General features: G+C 39.3%; 1 protein-coding gene across 1 annotated transcript in view; it reads left to right on the forward strand.

The window, feature by feature from the left end:
• Positions 1-27,391, forward strand: part of MYO5A (myosin VA) — a 196,046-nt gene that overhangs the window by 149,560 nt on the left and 19,095 nt on the right. Inside the window, exons 25-33 of the mRNA XM_061180310.1 lie at positions 730-843; positions 6,929-7,072; positions 7,311-7,364; positions 9,498-9,725; positions 14,508-14,608; positions 18,283-18,363; positions 20,054-20,252; positions 23,356-23,430; positions 25,343-25,436. Of these exons, the coding sequence (XP_061036293.1) occupies positions 730-843; positions 6,929-7,072; positions 7,311-7,364; positions 9,498-9,725; positions 14,508-14,608; positions 18,283-18,363; positions 20,054-20,252; positions 23,356-23,430; positions 25,343-25,436 (1,090 nt within the window). The remainder of the gene's footprint in view (positions 1-729; positions 844-6,928; positions 7,073-7,310; positions 7,365-9,497; positions 9,726-14,507; positions 14,609-18,282; positions 18,364-20,053; positions 20,253-23,355; positions 23,431-25,342; positions 25,437-27,391) is intronic.

Here is a 27,391-nt window from a genome sequence, read left to right on the forward strand (position 1 = left end):
CCCAAATTCAGTGCAGTAAAATGATTATGCTATCATTAAATATATCCTATGAACTTTTTGGTAGGTTTTATTTGATTGCAACACGGAAGTCAGTTGCAGTCCTTAGATGCTGAGGCATCACACCTATGCTTCACCCAGTGTGACTAGCCACTCACCACTTTAAAAAGCGGACTCTGCCAGTAATCACAGATGATTTTTGTTTGAGTATTTGGTTTTGTGACTGTGCTTGTCATGCCCTCCTGGTGCATCTTTCTCTTTCTTTGAGGAGCTCCGAAGGTGACCCTTTTGTAAGAGTTTGTTTTGTTTTTTTTTAATAAATTTATTTATTTTTGGCTGCGTTGGGTCTTCATTGCTGAAGTTGCTGAACGCGGGCCTTCTATAGTTGCAGAGAGCGGTGGCTTCTCTTGTTGCGGAGCATGGGCTCTAGGCACACGGGCTCAGTAGTTGTGGCGCACGGGCTTAGTTGCTCCGCGGCATGTGGGATCTTCCTGGACCAGGGCTCGAACCTGTGTCCCCTGCATTGGCAAGTGGATTCTTAACCACTGCGCCACCAGGGAAGCCCCCATGTAAGAGTTTGTTAATACGACATGGAACAGATCGTTTGGGCGTGAGAACATTAAGTCAGTGAGTGAGGATTAGAACCGAGTTAAGGTGGATGCTGTCTTAACTAGGCCTAGTTCACCTATTTAATTACGTTGTGTTAACTATAACTGCTTATTTGTCTTGCAGAACGTGCCTAAGCCTGGGCACAGGAGAACAGACTCCACCCACAGCAGCAATGAGTCCGAATGCACCTTTAGCTCTGAAATTGCAGAAACTGAAGACATTCCATCAAGGGCAGAGGTACATTTTAGACACCTGTCAGTAAAAGTAAGATGTGCCCATGCTGTCACTAACAGAGAACATTTTCTTTGCAGAGAGGACCCCATTTGTCCATAAACGTAACATTTGTTTTATGCTGTTTATTCTTCATAAGTGACTTAAAGGTGTTTAATTAGCTGTGTGCATACATACTTATTGCATATATTTTTTGTCAATAAACATTTTAATTTTCATTTTTAATGTAATTTTGAGGATCAGATTTTCCCTTCTGTAATTCCCTTTTACACCTTAACATGTTCTATGTGCAAAAAACATAGCCTGTCATGAATTGATTTCAGACTGAGATAAATTATTTGAAAAGTAAGCCCTCTGTCCTAGAATATTATAAATACCAATGCCCAAGAGTTTAGCAAAATTGCTGCCTGTTTGATGATAGTTTGTACCAATGTAATTCTCTCCCACAAAAATGCATGAAAAACAGCTTATAAATCTGCCTTAGTGTTTTGTGTTACATGGTTTGAAATCAAAATGACATGTTACTGTAACTCCAAGAGTACAGTGACTTTAAGTTAGATTGTTCCCAAACCAATTCTCAGATCTTCTTCAAATATGACATTAGTTTCTGTAATGGGTAATTCAGGCACAACTCTTCTATTTTTGTATCATATTCTGAGAGAATGGCCAAGTCAGAAATAGACTGCTTCTGGCAGAACAGCTGAAAAAAATTGAATAATTCTTTCCTTTCTTGTCTTAGTTCCACTTGGGATGAAAAGTTTCTCCATCTCATTCTGTTCCTTTTAAAGAAAAGTGTCATATAATTGGACTCATACATAGGAGAGGGCTAAGTTGCTGGCCCAAGGTCACAGCTTGTAAGTGGCAGAGCCAGTATTCTAACTGAGGCTTGTCTGTTCAGAGCTCCACACTCCACCTCCTCGCACTCAGGGGTTCTACACTGTGGTTCTCCAGTCCCATTTCTGTCTACAGATAACATTAGGCTGGGGACATTGATACAGCAGTATGGCCTGTATGTAGCAGGACAGAGGTTGTTCAAGTTATCTATTGTTGTGCAACAAACCATCCCTGACTTTAGTGGTTTCATTATTGCTCACAGTTCTTTGGGGTTTGTTTGTTTGGGTTTTTTTTTTTAATTTTTAAATTTTATTTATATTTTATACAGCAGGTTCTTATTAGTTATCCATTTTATACATATTAGTGTATATATGTCAATCCCAATCTCCCAATTCATCCCCCCCTCCCCCTCTTGCTTTCCCCCCTTGGTGTCCTTACGTTTGTTCTCTACATTTGTGTCTCTATTTCTGCCTTGCAAACTGGTTCATCTGTACCATTTTTCTAGATTCCACATATATACGTTAATATAGAGTATTTGTTTTTCTCTTTCTGACTTACTTCACTCTGTATGACAGTCTCTAGGTCCATCCACGTCTCTATAAATGACCCGATTTCATTCCTTTTTATGGCTGTGTAATATTCCATTGTATATATGTACCATTCGTCTTCTTTATCCATTTGTCTGTCGATGGGCATTTAGGCTGATTCCATGACCTGGCTATTGTAAATAGTGCTGCAATGAACATTGGGGTGCATGTGTCTTTTTGAATTATGGTTTTCTCTGGGTATATGCCCAGTAGTGGGCATTATATTTTTAAACTCAAAACTCTTATATGCTTTACCTAATTTTTACTAGTAACAGTTTTTGTCAGGGTCTCTATTCTTTTCAAGTTTTCTCCAGATTCTTACAGGTTTGAGGGGAGGGGTTACCTTTTCGTTTCTATTCTCACTTGTTTTCTGTCAAGTCTTTTCTCAAGTTAAGAGATAGATTAGAGTGGGATTTGGTACATTTTTCATCTTTTTTGAATAATGAAGTGTGAATTGTGCTCCAGAAATCACCTACAGATCTTGGATTATTGTTAGTGTCTGTCATGTGCACTGACCACCAACAGTAGGTCATACACTGGAAGCCTTCTCTCAATAATGAGGAAGGCTGTTGACTGAACTAGTCATGCTTGTTGCTTGTGACTAAGTGCATGCATCTGAGATGTGGCTGGCTTTGGTCAGTGCTGTCTTTACCATGGGACAGACTACAGTAACTCTCCTCCTTGGGACTGAGTCCATAACCTTAGCCTCAATCTCTCTGTGTTTCAGTTTCCTCATCTGTGAAGTGGCAATGCTATTATTATCTTACTTTATAGTGATATTTTGAAGATTAAATGAGTTAATTTTTATAAAACACTTGCAGCAGTGTTGATATAGTAAGTGTTCAATAAACAAAGGTTTTTGCTCTAATAAACAGGCTTCCAGCGACCACCCTACAATTCTGACTGGGTGTGGCCAGGATTGGAAAGATGGAAATCTACACAACTAGTAATAGAAAAAGAGAGATTGATTATCAGAAGGGAAATTGTGCAGGACGTAACTTTGTACTTCGAATTACTTATGACTTGCAGGTTTGCATTTCTTCCTGCAACTACCTCTGTAATGGCCAGGTTTACAAATTGCCCCTTTCAAACTAAAGGAAAGCTTTCAACTCCTATGTGTAATATTCCCAAGTAGCTCTTTTAGAATCCAGTGCCAGGAAAATAATGGGATCACTCTTGTTTATGAATTGATTTTTTAAAAATTAAAACAGATAAATTGTTTTGAAACACAGAATTCCGACCTTAGTCGTGTAATAATAGCAAAATTTGATGTAAAAATAAAAGATTAATGGCTCTTTAGTCACAAATCAGAAACCTGTGATTGGTTGTTCACAAGACACAATGACACCTCCATTGCTGTTTCTCCCTGAAGAACTCCCCTGCCAGCTCCACTTGCCTTGCAGCCCTCCCACACTTCCAGCATCTTCGTGGTTTGGGGTTATTTTTTTGGAACCATTGCTTCTCCATGCTCTGTAATGCCCCTTTCTTAGTAGCCATTAACTAATTATCTCAGTTCTGCTACTGCTGTCGAGCTTTCTCATACCTGTCGAATCCAGGGAAAGCGTCACCATAACTTTCTCAGCTAGTGTCAGCAGTAATTCCAGAATGACTGCCAGACCTGTCGTGGTAATTTTGTGAACAAATTCTGTTATCTTCCTGATTTTCCTCTAATGAGAGACTGTTACTATTTTTTAGATTAGTTTTAAAGCTTCACTTTCTTGGAAAAGCCCTAGATGACAAAGTCCTAACAAAGGAAAGAAAGCAAAACAAAACCCCAGACACTTCCCTAAGCCAGATGGCCCAAACTTCCTTCTTGCTTACGTGGTATAGAGAGGACAATATCTCTTTGATTATACGTGTCATTAGGGATAAGAATGGGCACCATTTGGAGCTCTCTTAATTACTAATCACTATGCCTCAATTTTTGCAGTTGTGAAATGTTCCTATCTATAGGTACAATGATGAAATATATTCATTCATAGAACGAAGGCTTCTATCATAGTGTGAAAAAAGGATTAAATAGTTAAAAGTTTTCAGGGATACATACACCATTAATAGAGGAACAAACATTAAAATACAAAGATAGAATGTTTACATTATAAATAAGCTAAAATATAAGTATTTGTGGGATGTATAGAAATGAGTTTTTGTATGAATGAAATTCTGTAGTAATTTCATGTTCGGGCAAGATGTTACCTCTGTTCTACTAAATCAGGACAGACTTTATGGTGAAGGTCATATACCTAAACTTATTGTTACTCTGAGCAGTGCAAAAGTGGACAGATGGACTTCCCTGGTGGCGCAGTGATTAAGAATCTGCCTGCCAATGCAGGGGACACGGGTTCGAGCCCTGGTCCGGGAAGATCCCACATGCCACTGAGCCCGTATGCCACAACTACTGAGCCTGCGCTCTAGAGCCTGAGAGCCACAACTGCTGAGCCCGTGTGCCACAACTACTGAAGCCTGTGCACCTAGAGCCTGTGCTCCACAAGAAGAGAAGCCAGCACAATGAGAAACCCATGCACCACAACAAAGAGTAGCCCCTGCTCGCTGCAACTAGAGAAAGCCCGTGCGCAGCAACGAAGACCCAACACAGTCAAAACTAAATAAATAAATAAAAATAAATAAATTTATTTTTTAAAAGAATGTGGACAGAAAGAAAAAGACCAGGTCTAACTAGTTTGTAGATAAATGACCCTGACAGCCTATAAATGCCCCACTTTTTAGTTCAGTTGATTCTTCTTAGGTGTTTTTTTCGAACTGGAATAATACTGAACTTAGCACTACCAAGAATTCACAAAAGATCAAAGATTGCTAATGAATATAAAAATTTTTCAACCTCATCAAAAGACAAAGAAATATAAATTAAAACAATAATGAAACACCACTATTGGTCTACCAGCTGAGCCAATTTTTTTTTAATGATAACAGTCATTGCTGTTCCAGGCAAGTTGGTGGTTGCTGATGGAAGTATAAACAGGCTCAACCAATTTAATAGACTTAAAAACATTAATGTTTAGATATTTATGTACTAGGTTGTTTATTTTAGTATATTTCAATAGCAAAAAAATTAGAAATAACCCCAGTGGTCACCAGTAAGGTAATAGCTAAGCAAATGATGGTACACATGTCAATACAGCCATTAAAAATTGTGCTTTCAAGTATCATATTATACATTTGGAAAACGATTGTAATACGATGCTAAGTTTTAAATACAGTACAAAATTATAATGAAAGTATTATTCCAGTTCTTTAAATTTATTTAAAAAAAGACTGGACAAAAATTGTGGGTTTTCTCTGGATATGAGATTACGCTTACAGTTCTCTTCTTTGTACTTTTCTTATTTCCTAAACTTATTTTGCTTTTATATCAGGAAAAAACATTTTTTAAAAAATTGACAATTGGAAATATAAGATCTGCTGATCAGTTAAGAATTATACTTCGATCATTTAATTAAATAAATAAGTTGTTACCATTCTCTTTCTCTCTAACAAAAAGAGGCTCTTTATCCTCTCCATTAAATCTAATGATACAGTTCTTTCTCTTCTTACCTCATTAAAAATTCAAACCCAAAGTAAAGAAAGTAAAACAATTATGGAGCCTCCAGAATTTCTATGATGGTGGTTAGGGGTTAATTATTTCCTTTTGCTTAGCTTCAGTTAGTGTATCTTTATTTATCCTACTAGTTCTCCCTGTGACTCTGTTTTAGAACCAATTGACATGCTTTTTTAAATGCTACTAGGTTATCTTTCAGTTTATTAAGGGCTGTATATATTTTGGTTTTTTAGTTTTCTCTCTGACCTCAATATATTTATGCTAGCATCTCACCTTTTCAAAAATCGTTTTTCCTAATTACAAAAGTAGTACATGCTCATTGCAAACAATTCAAATATAGAAATGTGTGAAGTAGAAAATGAAACTTTCCCACAGTACCTCCCATTCTCTAAGATAACCTCGATGGCCTTCTAGATATTTGTGTGCCATGTGCTAGGTATACTTAAAAGTCACGTGTATTTTTTTTTTTTTAAGAAAAATGAGATACTATCCTGCAACTTATTCATTTCACTTAATACTTTTATCTAGAACATATTTATCTACTCGTGTAGATCTACTTCATTATTTTTAACAGCTATGAAATACTTCATAGTTTGGCTATACCATAATTTATTTAAGCAACTCTCCTATTGACCAACATTTGAGTTCTTTTTAGTTTTTTGCAATTACAAAAAATATTACAGTGAACATCTTTCCCCATATATTTTTGTGTACTTGTGTATTTGTGTAGGATTAATTCTTGAACATATATTGCTATGTTTGTCCTATGTTGAAGAATATACAGACTTAAATTTTAATAAATACAGCTAACTTGCCCTTCCATAGGACCTACTTATAACTTCCACCAATATCTTATAAGACACTGTTACTAACACATGGCCTTATTAATCTTATTAGTCTTTGCCAATATGATAGGGGGAAAGTGGTACCTCGCTGTTGTTTAATTCGCATTTCTCCATTTATTAGCTGGTTGGATGTGTTAGTTGTATATTCTCTGGCCATTTATATTTCTCCTATAAGTTTGCCTGTTTCTCTATTGAGCTGTTCATCATTTTCTCATTGGCTTGTACATCTTCCGAACCACCTTGACCATCTTCTGATTTCTGGGGTTTAGGAGCCAAGTGAGAAGAAGGTGCCTCTGGACATGTCGTTGTTCCTCAAGCTCCAGAAGCGGGTCACAGAGCTGGAGCAGGAGAAGCAGGTGATGCAGGATGAGCTGGACCACAAGGAGGAGCAGGTGCTCCGAAGTAAGGCAAAGGTGCGCAGTGCTCTCCCACCCTAGGGCCACGGCAAACCGAGTTCTGCAGTCTCCTCTTTAATGGCAACTCAGCCCAGAAGTACTTTAACTTTAACCAAGTAGGTTTTGGTTCAAGTAGTGAGGGCTTAACTCTCCTCACTCTTTTCTGCTGAGCTAGGAAATATTCTAAGAGTAAAAATGTGACAATTAAAATACAACTACTTACTTATAAAGTTTTTAACTTTGTGTGTTTCCCTAGGAAGAAGAAAGACCACAAATTAGAGGTGCAGAACTGGAATATGAGTCACTCAAGGTAATGGGAAGTTTCGGCCCAAGACTTTGAATATCTTGTGGCAAGAGACCTGCTCAGAGCTGCTTTCTCTCAGAGAACATCCTTAAGGGTACCTGAGGCCCTAGCTTAAGGCTTATTCAGGCATTAGTTGTAGCCCTGTGTCATTCCCTTTTTAAAGTTCTCTTTCATGTAAGCTAGAGTTCAGTCTAAGCAGAAACAGGAGCAGTAGCTGCCATTTGAGGCTGTAGAAGGTAGTAAAGGACATGGACCCAGGTGACAGACTGCCTGGGTTCAAGTGCTAGATCTGCCACTATATGACTGTGTGCAAATCCTCCTTTCTGTGCCTTGGTTTTCTCATCTGTAAAGCGGGAGTAATGATGATATGTATCTTATAGGACTGTCATGAGGATTTTATGAAGTAATTCATGTAAACTGCTTAGAATAGTGCCCAGCACATCATAAGGACCCAACAAATGTTGGCTGCTGTCATTATCTTCATCATTTTAAAATACAAGCACTTTACACATCAGCCTTAATTTTTAACAACGATCCTGCAAGTAAGCATTTTAATTCCCATTTTATAGATGAAGCAATTGACACTAAGAAGTATAAGTAACTTCCCTAAGATGACCCCACTAGAAACTGACAGGAAGGGAATTTGAACATTGGTATCTCTAGCTCCAAACCCCATGCTCTAACCATCAAACCCCACTGAAACTATGTGTTTGTAGAGAAAGACAGTTCCCAAGTATTAGCTCAGTGTTTCTCGAAATGTGGTCCCTGGGCCATCTGCATCAACATGACCTGGTAATTTGATGGAAATGCAAATTTATGGGCCTCACACCAAACCTATTGAATCAGAAACCATGGGGGTGGCACCAAGCCATCTGTCCTCCAGGTGATTCTGATGCACATTAAAGTTTGGGAAACATGGCATCAGAGCTTAGGTGTCAAAGTAAAGACATTCATACGTTTTCAGAAATAGCAATACGAATCTGATTACCAGTTGGTAGGAGACTGGGGATAGGAAGGAGCATTCATTTTCACATTTGAATGGACTAATTCATGAAAGAAAGGGTTATAAATTCTTAAACTAGGGGAAAAAAAGGACTTTAAATAGTCTTACTATAACATGTTGAAAGGTCTAATATGGTGCTATAAACCTAAGATTGCTTCTCTGGAAGAAATGGTAAAATATTTTATCTTTGTATGGAAGTGTCTCACTTCCAGTATCATAAAGCCTTAATGTCATGTGCTAAATAAATCAGCATGGTGCTTTTAAATGCCCGTCTGCTTCACTATTTCCCAACCAGTATCCTGTGACGTTTGTATTTTAGGGTCAGTAAATAGAGTTTAGCGTCAGATCTGTATTCTGGGTTCCACTGCCGTTGTTTGAGCAGAGCCTACAAAGGGCAGCACTAACTGGTGATGGGAGGATGGCTGGTAGTATGTGAAAGTATGGAGATGGTAAAGGGTGTGTATGTCCATCTAGATGACTGACGGGAGAGGTCTCCCATCCTTTCCTCCTGCTTCTCAAGGCTTCTGCCAGCAGCTTCACAAGCACGTCACACAGGAAAGAAGTTTCAAAAATATATTGTTTGTTGTTATTGAAACACTGTAGAGAATTTTATTAGTTTAAATGCTATGTAATTTTTAAATTAGAAGTTAAAAGCCTAAAATTTCAGTGGTCTTTCCCCTCTCCTTTACAAAAGAAATAAGAGGGTACTACTCAACACTTCAGGGATCTGCTCTCTGAACCATTCATTGGCAATAACCTGACCATTTGGACCTTCATATTTGTGCTTGTATTTACCCATAAAGAAAACCTGGGCCGCTTAGTACTGAGATAAACTCACCCCTTAGGACTCAGCATTCTCTTCAGGCCTGTGAACACACCCTGGGCGGCCTGGAATAAATCTGATTCTGGAATTTAGGTTGATGAAGCAAAGTACCATTCACCTTGCTCAATTCCACTTGACGTTGACTTTCTTAATTTTCAGAGCAGAGTTTCCAGTAGAACCAGGGGAGCCATTCACTAGGGGAGCTCTGGCGATCTTTTCCAGCAGAATTCTTCTACTGTCTTAGGGAAAGATGAGTATTCCAGTGTAAAGTTGAGGATGACAGTGATGAACTATTCTTTGTCTTTTCATACAGCGTCAAGAACTAGAATCAGAAAACAAAAAACTGAAAAATGAGCTCAATGAGTTACGCAAGGCCCTTAGTGAGAAAAGTGCCCCCGAGGTGACCGCTCCAGGTGCACCAGCCTACCGTGTCCTCATGGAGCAGCTGACCTCTGTGAGTGAGGAGCTCGATGTCCGCAAGGAGGAAGTTCTCATCTTGAGGTCTCAACTGATGAGCCAGAAAGAGGCCATCCAACCCAAGGTAAGCATGAGCAAGTGGCTCAGGTGGGTGTTTGGGGACTGGCCTCTTTCTTCCTACCCTTTCCCTCCAATTTATAACAAAGCAAACATTTAAGAGCATTTTTAGTCTAATTGAGGATATCATCATTTTTGGGGAAAAATCTCAATGTTGTTTTAAAACTGTTGCAAATACCAATTGGAGTGAACAAGAAGCAAATGATATCCCAAATGCTCTTCAAAGTTTTACTGCTCACTCATGAGCAAAGGGCTTTTAAAATTAATCGTTTTTTAGTAATCTGGTCATGATAAATTTTGATCAAAAATAAAATTCTATTAAATACAAAAATCCATAAGTTGTCTTGCTGTGGGAAGTCATTAAATACAATTTTAAGTTATTTGTTGAAAATAGCCTGTTTAACTGGAAAGATAACACATGAAAAGGTTAGAAATGAGATCAGTGAGTGGAAGTGACATGGAGATGATTTCTGCTCACTTCAAGAAGTTCTGTTTAATGGTGGGAGTTGTCCCAGTTCGGAGGGGCTGTGTTTAGTGATTCCACAGAAGGGACCCAGGCTGAAGCATATAGATGGCCCTTTGAACTCCTTCCTTGACCTCAGATAACTTGAGATCCAACTGCCATGTGTTGGTGAGAAATGGACCTTTTAGTCATTTGACATCAGGGGGAATCTGAATAATCATCTTAAAACCTGGTTTATGTCCCTGCCCATGTTCATGAAGCAAAGTGTTACCAAGAATTAGGCAATCAAGTATCCCAGCTGCATGACCTGCCACATAAAAAATGACTATAAGACAGAGAATGACACATACCATATGATTTCACTTAGTATGTGTGAAATCTAAAAAACAAAACAGAAACAGACTCATAGATAGAACAAACTAGTGTTTGCCAGAAGGGAGGGGGTTAGAGGGTTGGGTGACATAGATAAAGGGGATTCAGAGTTACAAACTTCCAGTTATAAAATAAATAAGTCACAGGGATGTAATGTACATCATAGGGAATGTAGTCAATGATACTGTAATAACTCTGTATGGTGACAGATGGTAACTAGACTTATCCTGGTGATCATTTCATAATGTATAAAAATATCAAGTCACTATGTTGTACAAATGAAACTGATATTGTATGTCAATATAATTCAATTTTTAAAAGACTATAACATATAATGAATGGGATGCCTGAAAGATCTGAGAGCACTTCTCTTAGAAATGGTAGTTCTGGGGCTTCCCTGGTGGTGCAGTGGTTAAGAATCCACCTGCCAATGCAGGGGACATGGGTTCGAGCCCTGGTCCAGGAAGACCCCACATGCCGCGGAGCAACTAATCCCGTGTGCCACAACTACTGAGCCTGCGCACCTAGAGCCCGAGCTCTGCAACAAGAGGAGCCACCGCAATGAGAAGCCCGCGCACCGCAACGAAGAGTAGCCCCTGCTCGCCGCAATTAGAGAAAGCCCGCGTGCAACAGCGAAGACCCAACACAGCCAAAAATAAATAAATAAAAATAAAAGAAGATTGAAAGCCTCCAAATTCTAAAAAAAAAAAAAGAAAGAAAAGAAGAAAAGAAATGGTAGTTCTACATGTGGTTAAGATACCAAACCTGGCACATAACATTTGTATTTGATAACAACAACTCACACCTGGGATTGGGCCTCAAGAAACAAGCCTCCCTCTGCATGCTAGCTGGAACAGAGTCCAAAATTAGAATTCCTTTCTCTGGTTCCCTGTGATGAACTAGTGTTCTAACAAGAAACTTTAGTAAAAGTCAAGAGAAAGAAAAAGAAAAATGAACCAAGGGGCATAAAAACAATCCAGCTAACAAGAGCACATAGCTCTGGTACCACACACTCTCAACTACCCAGCTCACATACTCCATGTGACAACTTATCTCCAGCGCCTAATGGGCTGGCCCTGTCTAACCAAGGTCCCTGCTCTCCAGGCTCCAAGCCTACACATAGCATCAGCTTGTTTTCTCTTAGGAGGAATGCCCAGGACACTGACTAAGCCCTTTCAAACCCAGGGCTGTTTATCCCACTCCGTTTCTAGTCAAGAGACACATCATTTCACAACTCCTTTGCAAGCAATGGTAAGTGATATCCCGTGAGCCAGGTGATGATCCAGCCCAGCCAGCCACATCTAGTTTACGTGCTCCACCTCCACAAGTGTGCCGGGAGGCTTCACTTGGACGAATGACCTCCTACCGAGGCATTACTGTTAACTCTCACAGACCTAGGATAAGAATCTTACCATAATACATTAACAGGAGGTTCATTTTTCTCATACCCTCACAAATACTTTATAATTAGAAAAATCAAAACAACTCAAAAGAATTTCAAGAGTCTGTTCCTGAGAATTAAGAGTTGCCATTACATAAATATATATTAATGTCCACTTCATGCCAGTTCCATGGATAGTAATTTACATACAGAGTTAGTTTTAGGAGAAACAAACTTGGCTGTTTTCACAGTTAGCTTTTATCTGTTTTGATGAGGACTCAAGGTGGAATTTATTTATGGAACTAAGGGTTTGTTGTTTTCTCCATTTGTTTTTTGTGCTTGCTGACTTGTGATTTTCAGGATGACAAGGTAATTATATATTTTTTAAATTTTTAGTAAACAGTTCTATTTAATCCTGATTTTTACAAGTACCCCCCAATTTTGCACTTGATATTTTCTGGCCAACAAGTCTATTTTGATATTTACAAATTAATTTCCTATTTGACCCCCTGCTATTTGAGAAGTCAGTGGGAAAATAATGGATGTCGTAGGCTCCAGTCTGGATCGCAGAGAGGCCTCCAGGACTTTTGAATTCGTAGTCAGCTCTGTGACTCATAGTGGTAGTTATGGCAGGCCGTCCACAAGCGGGGGAGGGAAGCCCTTAACTCGGAGCACACTCCAAAGTGCAAGCTCTCCCATACTCTCATTTCTACCAGCTGTGGGTTTGTTGGCCAAGGGTGAGGAGGAGCCTGCGGAGCTGAGCATACCCTTCTTGGGAAGAGTGGGATTTTCCTACATGGCGCAACCCTTTCAGAACTTCTGGTCCTGTCTTGACAGGGACTCTTTGAGCAGTGAGTCAGGAACTTCCTAGCGCTGGCAGTCCAAGTCTGACCCCATGCCCAGCCACTGCTTCTTAGCTATGATAGGCCGGAGAAGGGAAGGACTGGCTACTTTCTACTATCTTTCCTTTGGATGAGTTCATTAGATCTACTTACCTAATTTACTAAAAGTTAAAAACCAGATCATGTAGGTCCTCAGATGTCAAAGAATACATGTAGCATTATTTAACATAGAAACTAGTTCTTTGAGTTACTATTTAAAACTTAAAAATCTGAGTATGTCCCTTTATAGAGTAGAAAGATTTTCTGCCTTTCAATAAAAGAGAAAAAAATTTTCTATGAAATATGTACTAAAATATTTATAAAACATAGCTAGAATATTTATGAAAATGCTATATGTGGTGTTTATGGGAAAGATTTTTAAAATCAGTAAAACATAAGCTCTTGTTAATAGCTCTTATCAGATTATATTTTGTCTTCTCTAAGTGTGCATTTATAAACTCACAAAAGGACAGCATTAGGATAAAAGTGGGATTTTTTTAAAAAAAGGATATTTTTTATTATAAATACTGGAATTCAAAAGCGAGTATTTGTAGGCCTCTAGTTGACATTAAAGTTATCTTGGTCTCTAAGATCATGATATTTGAAGTGTATTCTATAATCTCCACTTCACTGTGAGATCTGGCTTTAGAGCAAACGTTGACTAAAGGATCAGACATATACTATTTAGACAAATAGAATGGGCTCTTGGGTTCTAAAGAGTATTATTCTTTAGAGGCTATAGAGCAGTTGTTCTTATTGTCTATTCTTGCCCTGGTTTAGGAGAGAGAGAGAGTGGCTGAGTAGAAGCAAGATTTTGAAATTACATTGGTTGTCAGATTACACCAAAAAGGAAAAATAAAAAAGGAAGTAAAAATGTTAGCAGAAAAGTCCTTTCTATGCAAAATCATTAGTAATTCTGACCTGCCAGATGTTTATTTCAAAAGCTTATGTACCATGCTATACTGTAACAGAGGAAAAAAGAATTGAGTAACAGCAGATGGTAGATATTTCCAAGGAGCTAAATCCTTCCCATTTATATATATCTAAAGATGTGAGGAAAAAACATTTAATTTTGCTGAAACACATGATCTGAACACCACTTTTTTTGTACCGAGTTGTTAATGGAAAAATGAGCTTTATGTCAAACTTTTCGTGTTTACTAGGGCATTTGTTTTGTTATAACTGGTCCGGAAGTAGAAGAAAGAACAGCTTTGTACATTGCATTGAATACTTGGTGTTCTTGCCTTGTTATTGTTTTAATGCTGTATATAGTTTATATCTATATGTATATTTTTTAAAGTATATGTACAACATTAGAATAATAATCAGGCAAGACACTGAATATATATATATTTACACTATGTGTGTGTACGTGTGTGTATATATATACACATACACACACATAGTGTAAAACACATGTGGCCCATCAGTGATTTTATTTACTCTAGAATCGCACCACCTTTGTAGTCGAGTGTTAGGGATTCTCAAGAGAGGGACTGGAGGTGCCTCTTCCTCTTAACTGCCTGTGCCCCACTCTCTGTAGTTGTACCGGGGCTAGGGCAGACGCTCTGGTGGGGCAGAGGTGTTGTGGAACACATAAACCCCCTATTCTGGAGGAAAGAAAAATGTTGTATGAGGTCCAAAGCTTTAGAGTTAACACTTAATGTGGAAATGTGTCTTTTCCCCCTTCAGAATACAATGACAGATTCCACAATACTTTTAGAAGATGTACAAAAAATGAAAGATAAAGGCGAAATAGCACAAGCATATATCGGTTTGAAAGAAACAAACAGGTAAGTTGATCTTTCTTTTATTCATTTTGGTTTAATCATATTGATCTTTAAGCTTCAAGCGAGACTCTTATACAGTAAGTCCAAGTGTTTATGCATTGTTTTGTTAGACATCAGCTGACCTTCAAAGGGGATCCAAGGTTTCCAATATATTCCCAGTTAAAATCTCATTTATAATAATATAAGGTAGCATTACTGATGAGAGATGGAAAGGAAAATGTTCTTTACATTAAGGGAATATATTTCTGTATATTTAGGGTCTTAGCCTTGAGAAGAAAACCAGTTGCTTACCATATAGCTTGGACTATCTAGGGTAGTCACTTCCATTTGTTATTCAGGATGGTTATTGTGAAAGTTTGTAGGGACAGCTGCAGCTTTCAATAATTGAAATTTAGTGTGAAGAGAAGTGATGAAGTAGCGGAATCACATCTGTGTTGGCCATGTAATTCTAGAAGGGTACCACGACTTCTAGGATGGGACCCTGATATTTGAGACCAAGTTTTTGTCACGTTTCCTAAGGTGTTCTGAGAAAATCCTAACCCTGGTTTCATCTCATTTACTCATGAGCGAAGTTGTAGATGGCGTGTAGCTCAGTCTTAAGAGCCTTGGGTGGGCTGAGAGTACAGATTTGCAGTCACTAAATGACCAAACTTTCCCCAAAGTTTTCCCTATAGCTTAGAGTATCACAGCTCATTTCTGGAATTCCTCAGGCTTCCTACCATTCCTGCTTCCCAAAGAGCCTTCATGCTATTGAACTCTGAACTTAAAAGACTACATGCTTAAAAGAACACAGCCAGTGATGATAACAGAGATTTATCAGTGTACATCTAGGTCTCCTGATGCATAATGTCAGGATTGGTATACAGAAATACTTCACAAACTAAAGAATATTACCATGCAAAATATAAGGTACTTATTACCTTCTTTTATGGGCAAGAGTGGAGAATGCTTATAAAAGTATTTGGTTAAACTTAAATTTTAATTTATGTATGTAGGTTGTAAGCATATCTTATAGCTAAGAAAGTGTCAGTATAAAAAGAGCTATATTACATTGTTCATCCATCCACTCAGCTATTCAGTCACCAGATATGTATTGCATGCCTGCTTCATCCCAGGCCCTGTGCCACACTGGGAATATAACAGTAAGCAAGATAAATACAGTCCTTCCTTTCACAGAGTTTATAGGCTGTTGGGGAGACAGCCAAGATAATTTGGACTTCCCTCCAGTGACAGGAAGGAAGTCATTTTTGTAAAAAAATTAATTTATTTATTTTTATTTTTGGCTGCGTTGGGTCTTTGTTGCTGCGCGCAGGCTTTTCTCTAGTTATGGCGAGCGGGGGCTACTCTTCGTTGCCGTGCACAGGCTTCTCGTTGCGGTGGCTTCTCTTGTTGCAGAGCACGGGCTCTAGAGCGCAGGCTTCAGTAGTTGTGGCTCGCGGGCTTAGTTGCTCTGCAGCATGTGGGATCTTCCCGGACCAGGGCTCGAACCCGTGTCCCCTGCATTGGCAGGCAGATTCTTAACCACTGCACCACCAGGGAAGCTGCTGAAAGATTTTAAGTAGGAGAATGATATGATGAGATTGGAATTTTAGAAAGCTAGCCCTGGCTTTTATGTTAGAGAATAGATTGTAATGGAACAAGATTGAAAGCATAAAGACCAGTTAAGAGGTTATTACCATAATTGAATGACTGATTATAGTGACTTTGACTTAGTTGGCAACAGTTGGGATTGAAGGAAATGGGACACTTTGAAAGATACATAAGAAGTTGGGGTGAGTAGCCTTGCAGTTTGTTGGCTGTGTGGGATGGGGACCGTGAAGGGTAACTCTGCAGTGTCTGCTATGGATACTTAGTTGGATATAGTGATGCCAGTTTGTGATCCTGGGTCTGGGATGTGGGGAAGTACAGGAAATGATCAGTAGATTTACAAATATTTAAGGAGGTAGGAAGACATCCAAGGAGAGAAATTCATTAGGTGGTTGAAAATATAGATCTGGAACAGGAGAGATATGTAGGCTGAGATGTAAGTATTGAAGTCATCAGCATGTAATAATACAGTTGAAACCATGCAAATAAATCAACTCTTCAGGGAGAGATGGTAGATGGAAAATAGAAGAGCAATCTCTGAAATTTGTTTTATGTAAACATCGTATCAACAACAAAAGTCTAGGGGCTTCCCTGGTGGCACAGTGGTTAAGAATCCGCCTGCCAATGGAGGGGACACGGGTTCGAGCCCTGGTCCGGGAAGACCCCCACATGCCGCGGAGCAACTAAGCCCACGCGCCACAACTACTGAGCCTGTGCTCTAGAGCCTGTGAGCCACAACAACTGAAGCCCACGCGCCAAGAGCCCGTGCTCTGCAATGGGAGAGGCCACCGCAATGAGAAGCCCGCGCACCGCAACGAAGGGTAGCCCCTGCTCGCCGCAACTAGGAAAAGCCCGCACGCAGCAACAAAGACCCAACGCAGCCATAAATAAACAAACAAACAAACAAAACAGAAGTCTAGTAGGAGGAGTAAGAACCTGGGCTCTGGAGTCAGATAGCCCTGGCCTTCACCACTTGCCAACTGTGCAACACCTGCAGGTATCTTACGTCTAAGCCTCAGTGTCTTCTTCTGCAGTGTGGCAAATGATATATATTGGGTTACTGGGAGAACTAAATGAAATGATACATGTGGAAGGATGTAGAACGGTGTCTGACACTTGACAAACACTCAAAAATATTATTTTTATACCCTCAGTAGAAAAAAAACTATAACCAACTCTGTCAGTTTTGTTAATTCTACATACTTCTAATAAAATGTGTCACACTTCTAATATAAAAGCAGTTTCCCCAGGTCTTAAAATTAATTTTTGACACAAAAAATCTTTTAAAAGCTGTGTCATAAAAGCTGGGAACTTTGGACTGGCTTATAAGTTACTCCTATAAGAATTTTTAAAAATAATTTAAAAAATACAAAATCAGATTTTATTAAGCTAAAACAAATTCCTACCCAGAAGACTTAAAACTTCATTTTGAAATGAATTATGAAAATTGCCACATGAAGACAGTAGCTGAAATTTTCATTCTATATGTATATGACTGTTTTGGTTAGTCTCTAACATAATATGTGACATATAAGATTACTCTGCTAGCTGAAGTGGGAAGCAGTTGCATGGCACAGGGAGATCAGCTCGGTGCTTTGTGACCACCTAGAGGGGTGGGATAGGGAGGATGGGAGGGAGACGCAAGAGGGGGGACATATGGGGATATATGTACACATATAGCTGATTCACTTTGTTATAGAGCAGAAACTAACACACCATTGTAAAGCAATTATACTCCAATAAAGATGTTTAAAAAAAAAAAAGATCACTCTGCTAGCTGAATAAAATGTTAAAAACAGAACCTCCTTCTCACCTCTTCAGTCATTTATTATTTTGCAGGAAAAGTAGCTCTAGATGTTGATTATTTTGTTTAAATTTCTACACATTTACGTGTGATGTTACATGTTACCCATTTTTTTAAAAAAATTAACCAAAAATGATTTTGTGGTAATATCTTAAAGTCATCTGTAATTAATAAAAACAGTCCTGTTGACTTAATAAAATATTGAACTGTCACGTGCTGCTCTTGACCACCATCATCTCATTACCATCCCTTTGTGTTTTGCATTATTGTTCCTTTTGCATGGAAGATCATCTGCTATGGATGGCCATGAGTTGAATGAGGATGGAGAGCTGTTGCTGGTTTATGAAGGGTTAAAACAAGCCAACAGGTTATATTTGTTTCCTCAAAATGGAATGTTATTAATTTGTTGTTTTTCTTACTAACAGTGGCCTCCCGACTTTAACTTCTGTATTTCTTATTCATTAATTGTCTTCCTGGGTAAATTTCAGACACTAAAATTTGTGAATATCTCACTAAAAGTGGAAGAAAATCCAAACCTCTTAACTGGAGCCCAAGCTACTACTGCAGGAGAGATTAATACCTATTACTTAGTGGTTTCTTGTTTGGAATAATGATCAATTTAAAGAATATATGTGCCTGGGCAATGTGTCTACATTCTCATATATTATGATCATGCTGCCTAACAGCAGTGTTAAGTACACGATTTGGCATTCTGTGTGGTTACTGTGAAATTCCGATTTGTGAAACCGCAAACAAAGAGGGTTTCCTGCATTGCTACAGTTCAAAATAATAACCCTAACTCAACATGTTAAATATGTTTAGGGGAAAGCAAATGAAATTGAAACAGCAGCACCTTTCTAACACAGACACTGATCTCCTCTAGTGAGATTTGTGTCTTAAAATCTCTTAAAAATGCCATTTTAGTGATGAATTTTTAAAAATATTTAGCAGACTCTTTGTTCGAGGGGCTTCTACTTATTCTGCTTTGTTCTATTCACAAACCATTGTCATTAACTTTGTGGTGTTATTGGTTCAAATCCTTTTGAAATTTTATAATCATTAAAATATTTTTAGTCTGCTGTTAACTGTTTGCTTGCAATGGCATCAGTAAGTGTTGCCCAGCATTTGATAACCAAGGGGGTTCGAATAAAAGACCATCTTTTCTTTCTTCATGTTAGTTAATTCCTATCCATAACTTTGTCTTGGCTTTGGAAAAGGGGGTGAATGTAGAAATGGGGGTGCCTGGTAAAGGGAGGATGCCAGTTCGCTCTAGTATCCTCCTGCCCTAGACTACTCACGGCACAGCTGACTTGTATGTTTGCTCAGAGAAGCAGTAGCTGCTTTGTTGGTCCCACTAATATTGATGTTCTAAAAGCATATCTTGTTAGGATTCTGTTACTGATAAGGAAGTTTATGGGGAAAGAGAAGATGACAAATTTTATATATATATATATATACACATATACGAAATTTCAGAACTATCTGTCTGGATTTGGGTAAATCTGTATGTATTTCAGAGTAACACTCCAGCCTTTCTGCCCTTCAGAGATAAAAGTAGAAAGTAAAAATGGGACCCTGGTCTCACCCTCTGCCTGGAATTAGTAATGCTGAAAGTCTTCAAGGCATATTTAATTAGACGGGGCATTTGTAATCTTGTCTTCCATAGTGCGGTGATTTTGTGGCAAAGTTACTAGCTTTGCCAACTTAAATGCTAGTTTGTGAATGTAGTAAGCCAGGTTCTTTAACCTATGTCTTTTAATTGATTGTTTTAGTCATCATTTCCTATGAACCTTTCAAAAGAGCTAAAATTTTCCTGTTTCTAGGGGCCTTTGAGAACTTTGTAGCAGGGTCCACAGTTCAGAAAGACACAAATGTGAGCACATTTGTTTCCATTTCTGGCCCTTGGTTGAGTTCCTAGACTCTAATCAAGTCAGAAGCTACACAGTCACTACAGAGTCCCCGCTTTTCTGCCCTTGCAAGTGAGCACGGAGTCTTGCACCCTTCAGGCAGGGACTCTGGTGTCACCTCCCTTTCCTACCCGTGTGGCTTCTCCGCAGGCTCCTGGAATCCCAGCTGCAGTCGCAGAAGAGGAGCCATGAGAATGAGGCCGAAGCCCTCCGCGGGGAGATCCAGAGCCTGAAGGAGGAGAACAACCGGCAGCAGCAGCTGCTGGCCCAGAACCTGCAGCTGCCCCCAGAGGCCCGCATCGAGGCCAGCCTGCAGCACGAGATCACCCGGCTCACCAATGAGAACCTGGTAAGGCAGGTGCCGGGCCACACGCCTCAGCACACAGGGCCTAGCCCTGCAGGGCGGCCTTCCTTGCTTTCTGAGCAAAACATCTTTCCTAACTGGGAAACACTCACTGCCCCACACTTGTTACCCTCTTTCCCTATCAGGGACAGAGTAAGGAAAATAACGACTACGTTGGTAGAAGTGAAAAAGGCGTGTACTCGGGTTGTTTCTCACAGAAGGCTCTGGTGCATCTCAGCATCCTCAGCCCTCACTTGGAGGGTCTGGAAGATATCGGCCGACTGTGTGCTGGGCTTTTGATATCCTCAGGAACTCAGCTTCCTCCACGTCAGCTGCAGCTTCTCTGCCATCGAGGAGCTTATGTGGTTGTCACAACCTTTGGTCCCCAAGCACCACTGTGGCCATCCCAGCCCCTGTCTCTAGCAGACAGCGGGGTTAGAGTTAGGGTCAGGGAAGGCAGTTGGCAGAACCAACATGGGGCTTTAGGTTGACCTTGGTTGGAGCTCCAAGGTCAGGGAGGAGGAACGTCAGGATTCAAGTTTATACCTTCGTGATTCTTTTTAAACAGAACTTGGGCAGTGAATGAGGAGATTTTTTTTCCCCTTGCCAGATTCTGAGTGCTGGCACAGAGTCCAAGTTTGTTCTTTTTCTCTTTTTCTCTTTCTGTCCTTCTTTCTTTTATAGAAAATATTTTCTAAAATGTTTCTTTCTCAGTCACAAAATAACTTTTATTACAGATTTCTACTTAAGTTTGATAAACATATTTATTAAAGTAAAAGTCATTGAAAAAGTATAATTCCACTTTTTTTGGCTGCACCACATGGCTTGTGGGATCTCAGTTCCTCAGTTACCCGACCAGGGAACTCCCAATTCCATATTTCTATATAAAATCTATATTGTAGTGTCAGTCTGGTTTTGAAAAAAGCTCTTTAGGGTTAGTGGTAATTTGTTTCTGTTTTGGGTTATTTTTAATTAATTAATTTGTTTGTTTATTTATTTATTTTTGGCTGCGTTGGGTCTTCATTGCGGTGCGTGGGCTTCTCATTGTGGTGGTGGCTTCTCCCGTTGTGGAGCACGGGCTCTAGGCGTGAGGGTTTCAGTAGTTGTGGCACGTGGGCTCAGTAGTTGTGGTTCACGGGCTCTAGAGCGCAGGCTTAGTAGTTGTGGCGCATGGGCTTAGTTGCTTTGTGGCATGTGGGATCTTCCCGGACCAGGGCTCGAACCTGTGTCCCCTGCATTGGCAGGCAGATTCCCAACCACTGCGCCACCAGGGAAGCGCTGTTTCTATTTCTTTAATTCAGGGTTTTAATGAGCTGTACTAAAATAGTTTGGATTTTCTCTGAAGATTTAACAATCTGAATTATCCCTCCATTATTCCATTAGTGATCATTTACATTACAAATAGTTTTCTAGTGTCATCTATTCAACCATCTTTTATATTAATTTGAAGCAAAACTCAAAGGTATGGGACTTTACTGATGGTGCAGTGGTTAAGAATCCACCTGCCAATGCAGGGGACACGGGCTCGAGCCCTGGTCCGGGAAAGTCCCACATGCCACGGAGCAACTAAGCCCGTGCACCACAACTACTGAGCCTGCGCTCTAGAGCCCAAGAGCCACAACTACTGAGCCCACGTGCCACAGGTACTGAAGCCCGCACACCTAGAGCCCGTGCTTCGCAACAAGAGAAACCACCACAATGAGAAGCCAGCACACCGCAGTGAAGAGTAGCCCCCCCTCACCGCAACTAGAGAAAGCCCGTGCACAGCAACGAAGACCCAATCCAGCCAAATAAATTAATTAATTAATCTAAAAAAAAAAAAAAAAAAAGCTCAAAGGTATTCTTTTCCCAGTCTATCCTTCCCTCTGAGGACAGCTTGCTGGTGAGGCTACCTTGTAGGAATGGGAAAGGTGGGTGAGGGCAGAGTTTGGACTCTTTCCAAAGGGCCTGAAATATCACTAATTTATGGGGGAAGGTCTTCTGAATCATGGAATATTTCTGAGATGTCATTTTATTACTCACAAGTATATTGTTGCTTAAATTAAACTAACAATGCTTTAATGCCTAAGAATTGATAAATGTACTAAATAATATAATAATAATTGATGAGCATATAAATTCCGTGCTTTTAAATGATTATCTTAAAATACAAGGTGAAACCATGAAATAAAGATGATTCTGGCTGGTAGATTCTCAGAGTTTTTTCACTAAGCTGGTTAAGCATTTCCCTTTCAACCTTATGCACAGTATTACTTTTCTTCTCAATTTTTTATAGCTAATACAAACATAAACTAAGCCCCCAAATTCTCAGCTGGTAGAATCTAGTTAACGAGTTTCAATTTTAGGAAAACCCTTCGTAGGTCAGCTGCTTCTGCCTCGCTGACTACTAATTCAGGAGAAAGGATTCAAACTTACAGATAGGGGATGATGCACTTTTTCACAGTCGTTATAGTGTCTCAATCTTAATTGTGCATTTCTTTAGGAAACACTTGGGCAGAATATTAAAGCAGCAGTGGGCCTAGGCTTAGTGTTCTGAGAAACTCTACCCTGCAAATCCTTCCCACCCACCTACCCCCCAACACAATCACAGAATTGGTTTTTCTCCCTCCTCTAGTGGGCAAGCGTCACAGGCCACCCGCAAGGTGCCTTTCAGGGAAGGAAGGCACACAGCTTCTCATCAGTCTTTCCAACTTCAAACAAGAGCTCCAACTTTGCCATTATTCTCACTTTTGTTTTAAGTGAATTCCCCACTCTTGCCACTGCTACTGGCAGCAAAGAAGGTGCAGCAACTTGTGAGCAGGTCTGAGGAGTGAAATAACAGCCTTATCTGGGGAATGTGGACCACAGATCTGTTTACCTGCTAACATAGCCTGTTTCCTCTGATCATGTGAAAATATATTTGTGTATGTATAATCAGAATCATCTGTACTAGAAAAATTAGAGGGCAATGGCAGGTGACAAATCAGAGCCTTTTGAGTATACGTAGTTTCATTATTTGTGTGTGTTTTTTTTTTAATTTGTGTTGTGAAATATTTTAAAATTGATTTTGCTGAGAGGTAGCATTCCCCTCACAGAGAAAAACAAATGTCCATTGTGCCTGTTTTTTCAGTATTTTGAGGAATTATATGCAGATGATCCTAAGAAGTATCAATCATATCGGATTTCACTTTACAAACGGATGATTGTATGTAAACTCATAGTGCTTCTCTGTTGTCTTCCCTGCTAATTCTAGCCCTCTGTAACTGAAGAGCACACCGCTGCCTGCCCCGCCCCAGGAAGTCTCTTCAAAAACTGTCACAAAACCTGTTTCTCCCCACAGCTGTCTTTTAGCCAGTGATGTCGCCTCTATCAATGTCCTGCGTCCATTGTCACCTTCAGTTTGTTATTAACACTAGGCTTACAGTGTGATGGAAGCAAAATGTGATTTGAAAGATAAAGTAAAATCCAAGAAACACAACTGAACGCTTTGAAATGTTAGCAACTGTTCCTTTTGAATCATTGGTCTAGTATCTAAATAAGCCCTGTCTAAACTAAACTGGAAAATGAATGAATATTTGTATTTATAAAAGCTTTTTAAATCCATAACCTGAATAACAACCACAGACTTATTAAATCACTGATTTATTTCCCTTCCAAGCTCCTAGTCTGCTGTTGTCCACTTTTCTTCTTAATTATCGATCTTTTAATTATGCCGGTCATTTGAAAGAATTCTTGATTAGAGAGCCAATTATCACAGTTTTTTTAACCCCCTGCCCTTGAACGAACTGCTTTTGTTTTCTCTTTTTGCATAAACCATGTGGAATTATCCCCTTTTTTCTCTATAAGCAAACTTGTATCACCTGGGAGATTTTTATGGGCATGTTATCCAACCTGCCACTTGGTCTGCAGAGCACTCTATCCTGTTTTCTGTCGTTATTTTTTTTTTAAAACATCTTTATTGGAGTATAATTGCTTCACAATGGTGTGTTAGTTTGTGCTTTATAACAAAGTGAATCAACTATACATATACATACATCCCCATATCTCCTCCCTCTTGCGTCTCCCTCCCACCCTCCCTATCCCACCCCACTGTCGTTATTTTTTTTTTATTAATTAATTTATGTTTTTTTTTTTTTTTTTTTTTAATTTTTGGCTGTGTTGGGTCTTCATTTCTGTGCGAGGGCTTTCTCTACTTGCGGCGAGCGGGGGCCACTCTTCATCGCAGTGCGCGGGCCTCTCACTATCGCGGCCTCTCTTGTTGCGGAGCACAGGCTCCAGACGCGCAGGCTCAGTAGCTGTGGCTCACGGGCCCAGTTGCTCTGCGGCATGTGGGATCTTCCCAGACCAGGGCTCGAACCCGTGTCCCCTACATTGGCAGGCGGACTCTCAAACCACTGCAGCACCAGGGAAGCCCTATTTTTCTTTTTTTAAACATCTTTTTTGGAGTATAATTGCTTCACAATGGTGTGTTAGTTTGTGCTTTATAACAAAGTGAATCAACTATACACATACATACATCCCCATATCTCCTCCCTCTTGCGTCTCCCTCCCACCCTCCCTATCCCACCCCACTGTCGTTATTTTTTAACTTACCTTTTAATTCCCAAAACTTCTTAACTTTTCTTAAGTTACAGGACTAGTTTTAGCCTCTCCAAAGGGTGGGACTCATAGAGACAGTGCTTCACACACACAGGTGTTAATCAAAAGCCCCTAAGTTCAACCATCCTTAAAACTTCCCACAAAACTGTGTGCATTCATCAGAATTTACTTTGCCTGTTCCCCCTTTAAAAGAAAACCTTTCTACTGGAATAGCAGTACATTTTACAAGCATTTAATTGTTGTGGAGTCTACTGGAAAAGACTCCACAGTGAGCCTGCTGTCCATCACGCTGTAAAGGACTTTACTGCATTGTATATTTTAACATTTGGCTTTTATTATAGCTGCATTTCCCATTGCCTGCCAGTTTTAGCCAGGTGGGGCTCCACCAATGAGCTTTCATGGAGCTTTTATGTAAAACTAACAAGTGCTGTTTCTGTAATTTTGTGTCTGCTCTCCTTCTGTGCATTTTAGAAGGTTTATTTTGATCTTTCTGTTATATTTCTCATTTTGATCTTTAGGATTTGATGGAACAACTTGAAAAACAAGATAAGACTGTCCGGAAACTGAAAAAACAACTGAAAGTATTTGCCAAAAAAATTGGTGAACTAGAAGGTATTTAAACATGTTTCTATGACAGTTGCTGAACCTTGGTTTTATATGCAATACTAGTGGCTTAAAAGGTTTGTGTGTGAATATTAGGGACAATAACAAAAATGACGTTCTGCAAACCTGGCCTCCGTGGAGTGGAAATTTTCATTACTAGGTGGGGGAAAATGTTCTTTGCATGGTAGTAATAATTTACAAAGAGAGAATTCATTCAACAAACATCTAATGACCGTCTTCTATAGACCAGGCACTATGCTAGACAGTATTGCATAGTGGTTAAGAGCATGGATTTTGTAGCTAAGCTTCTCGGGTTTAAATACTGCCTCTTCCACTGTTAGTCATCTGATATTGGGCAAGTTACTGAACCTCTCTATGCCTCAGTGTTCCCACCTGTTAAATGGGAATGATAATGGTGTCTACCTGACACAGTTTGTAAGGGTTAAATTAATTAATATGTGGAATGCATTTGGTATATTTCCTGACACGCAGTAAATCCTATATACAACTTGTTTTTATTACTGTTATTCTTAGTATTAGGGATACTAAGATGAGTAAGACAGAGTCTGTGTCCTCAAAGAACTTACATCTAATGGAGAACAAAAAGAGAAGTAAATAAGAAAAAAATGAATTATGATTATAAAGAAATAAGATTTTAGAAAACATCTCATGATTTATATATGATGATGGGAAAACACCTTGAGAAGTGATCAAATATCGGTTATTATTATATACAAATGATTCTTGTCTTGTGGGTTAGTGTTTGTTCCTTCAGTAAGTAGGTGCCAGGGATATAGCAGTGAACAGGGCTAAAGCCACATTCTCAGCTTATTCCCCAATGATCTCATTGTTCAAGAGATTTTGAGACCCTCTTTGGAATTGCCTTCAGACCTATGCAGGCTATTACCATTTTGACCAAAAATGATACTGTGCAGCCTGCCCATCTATTCTGTCATTGTCACTCTGAATAACTTTTGCTCTGCTCAAAGGGTGAAGATTCCCCATCACTGGGAATGTTCAAAAGAATCTGCCATGATTAACTGTGTGGCTCTCATTCCTCCAGTGTGCCAGGCCTGTCGTAACTGTTCCATCTGTTTGATCTTCTTGCTTCTTAGTCAAGTCCTGCTTATCCTTTGAGACCAGAGTTATATGTCACATGCTCAAGAGCAGCCTTTCCTGATCACACAGATAGACCCTACGGCTCTACCCTCTGTGTACTGCAATTTGCCTCCCATCTTTTGTGGTTTTCACTGTCATATTTTTAGCAGTTTTCCTGTTTGAATTACTGGCTTCCTCGATGGACTATGAACTTCCTGAGCATGGTGACCACCTCTTATTTCCTCTTGTTTTCACAGCACCTAGTATATTGTCTGACCTGTCATAATCATTCCATTAATGTTTGTTGAATGTGTAAGTAAGTGTCAGAAATATTTAGAACAGCAACATGGATATTTACTTTCAAGGGGATAATATTCCCTGGGATGTACAAATACTGAAATATTTGTTTACAAATCAGGTTACTTTGCAGTCATATTTTATTATATAATCCTTTAGCATTATGTGATTCATATATTATATTAAAATTTTGAACCTCCGAATCACAGATCCAGACTATAATGTCTGTTGGCGGAACTTTAAAAATCTTTATTCAGAGAACCTTTCTGCACTTAACTCTGCATTAATTATATCATGAGATGATAATTAGGCAGCAGAGTATCCGCTTGAACAAAACTGATTTTAAGGGTATTAACTTGTAAGATTATTTTTTAAGCTCCTAATCATTTCTTTACCATATGTTAGTAACTTTTGATAAATAGAGAAGCCATTTATTATTTTACATTTTTACTTAGCTTTCTTTGATATGTATATTTTACTTAAAGAGAAAGCTTAGAGCAATTTTAAGCCATTATCAATCAGAATTCAACCTCATCAGTTAAACTATCCTGCCAGCTATATTCTTAAGT

This window comes from Eubalaena glacialis, chromosome 2, assembly GCF_028564815.1.
Source record: "Eubalaena glacialis isolate mEubGla1 chromosome 2, mEubGla1.1.hap2.+ XY, whole genome shotgun sequence".
NCBI lineage: Eukaryota > Metazoa > Chordata > Mammalia > Artiodactyla > Balaenidae > Eubalaena > Eubalaena glacialis.